At 38.9% G+C, this 5644-nt stretch overlaps 1 protein-coding gene across 1 annotated transcript; it reads left to right on the forward strand.

Annotated features, from left to right (window-relative positions):
• Window positions 1-297: 297 nt before the first annotated feature.
• LOC110736866 (formin-like protein 11) lies at window positions 298-5644 on the forward strand. Its single transcript, XM_021917198.1, has 4 exons — window positions 298-2899; window positions 2987-3177; window positions 3292-3527; window positions 3603-5644. The coding sequence occupies exons 1-4, from the start codon at window positions 1278-1280 to the stop codon at window positions 4329-4331; spliced, it is 2778 nt and encodes a 925-aa protein (XP_021772890.1). The 5' UTR covers window positions 298-1277; the 3' UTR covers window positions 4332-5644.

Consider the following 5644-nt stretch of genomic DNA (forward strand, 5'->3'; position numbering starts at 1 on the left):
TTTCCAAACGTACCTACTCGTATTCAAAGGAAACCAACCACCAAAACTCTTTAAATTCATATTCAACAGTTGGCTTGAGTGCACCATACGCACATGAGAATTTTCTTTGCTGTGCGTGTGCCTACATAATTCAAGTCAGATGATATTAATTACCGAATACCAACCACTATATACTCGGGTGTACCAATCTAAGCACAAAGTATATAAAATGAACCGCAATACCCATTTAATTATGTTATGCTCATTTGTTGAAATAGAAAACATACAAAGTATAAATGTACTTTCATACCAATAAGGGTAACACGCAACCCAAATGCACCAAACATGTAAATTTACATTCTATACTTAATAAGGGGACGAGTCAATGTGACAACTAATAGAGTAAATGACAAAAGAACTACCCAATTTTTCCAATACACTAGTAATATGGCAGCAACGTAATCAATCAATACCCAATCTTGCCGTGATATACTGTTCCTAATGTTTCCAACCTTAATTACATGTTATTTTCAAACAAAACAAAAAAAGGTCAATTTGAAGATTCTTAAAAGGTTTTCCTCCCAACTGTAGGGCTAAATTTACCACCTTTCACTCTCCTAAAAACTTTAGGTCAGCTCCCATACAACTACAAGGTAGGCAAATTCAACCAAAAGGTGGCCCACTTAAACTTTTACGTACTCTTGATTACATTATCATGTTAACAATTGTTTTAAGAATAAGGGCAGTATCCCAACTGTGTAAGATTACGACCCATAACAAAAACCGACACTTTTTTCTAGTTTATTTATCATGATAATAATACACACACCATGCAGATAATCTTCTTAAACCATAACTTAAACCCGAAACTTCGAACGTAAAACTATTGGAATACATTATGTGAGAGATGTCGAGTTTATAACGGTTGTTATCAGCGTGCGTGTGTTAGCTTACTGGGGGTTAGGACAGTGTAATTGTCAGAGAGGAATTAATGGAAAGCAGAGAGAGAAAGACAGAAGATAAAACATGAAGAGAAATACATTAAAGATGAGGCCCAGTACAACTACAACTGCCAGGCTCAGGGGTTCCTTGGAGTAGCAATTAAGACTTTCTCTCTCCTCCATTTTTTTCTTCCTTCTTCTGCTAGATCGTCTTCACCTCCCAACCCAACAACAGTATCAGAAAAAAAAAAAAAAAAAAAAAAAAAATGTAATACAAATTAGAAATTAGTATGGTTTTTTAAGTAGAAAAGTTAGGATTCATTTCATTTCTTTGCTTTCTATTTTGAGACCAAAAAGATGAAAATGGAAAGCAGACATCATCATAAAATGTTCACCCTTACAATGATGACAATAATGGTGTTCATCATTGTTATTACATATCATAACATGGGAAGCAGCATTTTAATGGTGAATGCTTCCTGGCAAGAAGCAGAGGGTTTACGATTTTACGATGAACGAAGTGATTACAAGATCAGAGCCATTTCTAGGGAGGATAATAGTGCAGTACTGGAAAAGTTCAGGGCTTTGCTTGGTTTAAGAACCTTTAACAACAAAATGAAACGAAGAGAGTATGGTTCACCTGCACCATCTCCATCACTGAATACAATCGAAGCTGAAGCTCCAGCCCCTGCTCCGGTTCCTGCACAAGCGCCGGCTATCCATACACGCTTGCATCATCTTCACCACCATCATCATCACCAGTCACCCCGGCCTCGGCCAATGCTGCCAGTACACAAGCTTGACAATAATCAGCACCAAGGAAATGGAACAAAAAAGATAGTTACAGTTGCAGTAGTAGTTCCTACAGGAGTGGTGGTATTGGTATTTGCTCTTGGAGTTTTGCTATGGTTTAGCAAGAGAACGTATCGCCATAAGAAGGTTGCTACTGGAACGGCTTCGGTATGTAGCGACCAAGGAGGGGATAGAGAGAGATCAAAGAGCATAACAACTGAAAATTTAGCAAGGAAGGTAACCCAAGACCTTAACTCTGATTTGTTTTACATTGACACTTTAACATCTGTTCTTGAACCGCAAACATGTTTAAGAGGAAGTCCTGATTGTTTCGAGAAATCGATAATGGGAAGCAAGGGAAATACATCGTATGAGAGAAAGCATTCAGAATATGAAACTATACAGATTGAGTCCAAGGAGAGCAGTTCATTGGCTGAAGAGATTATATCAGTTCATGAGTATACAGGATCAAGTAGATACGAATCTGATGATCAGAATTCTTCGAATGCTGATACGATGGATGGCATTGATAAACATTCATCCGAGGATGAATCGTTTCATTCTTTGTGTGATTCGCACTCATCTAGTAATCGTAATATTCGGCTTTCTAATGCGTCATATGGTAGTTTTGGTGATCCGGTGGAACTTTTCTCCCCAAACCATAGTTTACCAGCAAACCCTCCTCAATTAACTATACCTGACCAAGAACAGCCAACCGATAGGATAGAAAATGCTCTAAATGGTCTGCAAGACAACACACAACCGACACCATCTCCACCGCCTCCCCCTCTAGCTCCTCCTCCTCCACCGCCACCACCTCCACCTCCGCCCCTGTTTGCACACGTTTTTCCTTCATTCAAAGATTCTAACTGTTCCAAGGTGGTACATATATCATCTTCAGAATCACAGCAGACCCGCAAAAAAGGCTTCGCTTCACCGCCAAATACTCCAGATATTCTAGATGGTCCACGAAACATTCCACCTCCACCATGTCCACCACCATACTTTAATGGAAAGGCCAGCTCATCTAAAGGTCCCCCTCCACCACCTGGGCCACCTCCTCCACTCACGCCACTAGGGAAAGATGGTGCTCCACTGCCAAAACTGAAACCACTACACTGGGACAAAGTTCGAGCTGCACCAGATCGATCTATGGTGTGGGACCAGCTACGGTGTAGCTCATTCGAGTGAGTATTATATTACTAGTCTCTCTGTCAAAGGCATTTTCTATTTATAGCACCCAATTCAGAGCTTAAAGAAGGATTTTCTTGCAGGTTGGATGAGGAGATGATAGAATCTCTATTTGGCTACAACCTAAAGAATGTACTTGACAATGATGAAGGAAAAAGCAAAAGTCTCTCACCAAGCAAACATGTCCTTGAGCCAAAAAGACTCCAGAACATAACCATACTCTCTAAAGCTCTGAATGCCACATCTGAGAAGGTTTGTGAAGCACTAAAACAAGGTATATCTACAAAATTCACATCTTTATTAAGTTGCAAAGAACAATCAATCATTAATTACTTTTATCGTACTGCATAATGACTCATTAACAAAGTCAAGTATTGTCAATAAGCAGGGGAAGGCTTGAGCTCGCAACAACTCGAGGCTCTGGTAAAGATGGCACCGACAGAAGAAGAGGAAACGAAGCTATCGAATTACAAGGGAGACATCAATGAACTTGGATCAGCAGAGAAGCTAGTTAAAGAAATACTGACAGTACCTAATGCCTTGCAAAGGATTGAAGCAATGCTTTATAGAGCCACCTTTGATGACGAGGTTGTTCACCTGAGGAATTCATTCCAAGTACTTGAGGTGAGGTTCAACTTCAAACCCTATGGTTTTCATTTCACCATTGTACCTTTAATTATTCTCCATTTTTGTCCACAGGAAGCCTGCAAAGAGCTGAGATCAAGCAGGCTCTTCTTAAAATTACTAGAGGCTGTGCTAAAAACAGGAAATAGAATGAATGTTGGAACAAGCAGAGGAGGGGCCAAAGCATTTAAGCTTGATGCACTCCTTAAGCTGGCAGATGTCAAAGGCACAGACGGGAAAACTACATTGCTCCATTTTGTGGTACAAGAGATGATACGTTCGGAGGGAATTCGAATGTCAAACAGCATTATGGGGAAGATAGACCGACACACGAAGAGCAGAACAGTAGAGGAAAAGGAAGACAGTTACAGAAGGATGGGTCTAGAACTTGTGTCAGGTCTGAGCACTGAACTTTGCAACGTGAAAAGAACAGCATCGATAGACTTGGATGTTCTAGCAACATCAGTTTCAAATCTATCAGATGGAATGTCTAAGTTGCTACAGTTGGTAAACAAAAATTTGGATCACACAGAAACAAATGGCAATTTTGTCCATGCCATGAAGGCCTTCTTAAACCATGCAGAGAATAACTTGAAGGAGTTACAAGCTGAGGAAAACAATGTCCTGATTAGTGTACGAGAGATCACAGAATACTATCATGGTGATGTGAGCAAGGATGAGGCTAACCCACTTCGAATCTTTGTTATTGTGCGGGATTTCCTGGGAATGTTAGATCAAGTATGCAAAGAGCTAAAAAGCTTGAAAATACCAAGAACCCCAAATCCTTTGGCTCCATTTCAGTAAATATAAACAGTTTGGTTTGCCTTCAGAGTTGATAGGTTATCAACAACATTTGCTTGTTAGTTAGGGGTTTGGAGTGCTTAGATATGAGTTGATTCCACCAGATTGTGTAATAATATCAATAACTAATATGACATGAGATCAACTGATCAAGTGTGTTTTTGGCTATAACTACAAAAGAAAGAAAGAAAGTAGTCTAACAGCAATGTTCAACACCAAGTAGTCTGTAAAGCAGCATCTATCAGTAGCATTTCCAATGTAGAGCAAGACATTATCTGTTGTTGTATGAAAGCAAGGCTACAACCTATAATTCACACCACTCGCTCTTTTGCTGACCAAATCCATCTGCTTGCCTTGTTTAGTTTCACAATCAATGATCAACCTTTAATGACACTGAGCACCCTTCTCACAATTTACTCTAGGACCCACCTTTTCTAATTCACCAAGAGTTTCATACACACTAGAAATATGATAGACGAGGTAAAAAGGGCAAGTCACCGAGATGCAGAATCTATATGATATACACTCATTGACCCCATATGTTCTTTGGCTATCATCCAACCAGTTACCAGTATCTCAGATATGCAATAAACTAGCTACTGCAGAAACGCGTTCATAAAGGAATAAAAGAGCTATAACTATCCTCCAATCCAACTATACATAACTACACAATTCAACAATCACCATAATTTCTCAAAATCTCAACAGAAACCTCATCAATTCCCAGTACTGAAAGCTTAAATGATACCCCAGAAAAATCTGCTTTCAAGATGACTCAACCAAGGGCAATCACAGAAATAATTAATCTCTTAATTACTTCAAAATAAACCCATTTCCAATTCCAGAATCCAAACTGCTTTACCTTGAATTCAACAAATATAGACCTATCAAAACACTTTGACAAAATACCCTCTTATAATAAACATCCCAGATCATTTATAATCCAACCAAACACTATGCACATTGCACATATCATTTTAGACCTAAATTGCACAAATATACATATCAAAATAAAATAAATCAGCACATATAAAAGAAAATGCCACCATATTATGTTGCATCAAAGAAAACCCACTAAGGCAAGAACAATTTCTGATACAACAAACCAACAAAATCACCATAAATTCATGCATGTTATTAAAAACCCAAGTTTGAATTACAAGTAAAAAAAAGGGAGAGAAACATAAAACCCCTGATTAAGAAGAAGAAAATGTTCCGGCAGGAAGCTCCTTGACAAGAGCAGCAAGAGCTTCTGGGTTGAAACCCAATTCAGAGAGGGCGATTAGGAGAGAGATTGTGTGACGATCAAGCTCTGT

This window comes from Chenopodium quinoa, unplaced genomic scaffold (genome assembly GCF_001683475.1).
Source record: "Chenopodium quinoa cultivar QQ74 unplaced genomic scaffold, ASM168347v1, whole genome shotgun sequence".
Lineage (NCBI taxonomy): Eukaryota > Viridiplantae > Streptophyta > Magnoliopsida > Caryophyllales > Amaranthaceae > Chenopodium > Chenopodium quinoa.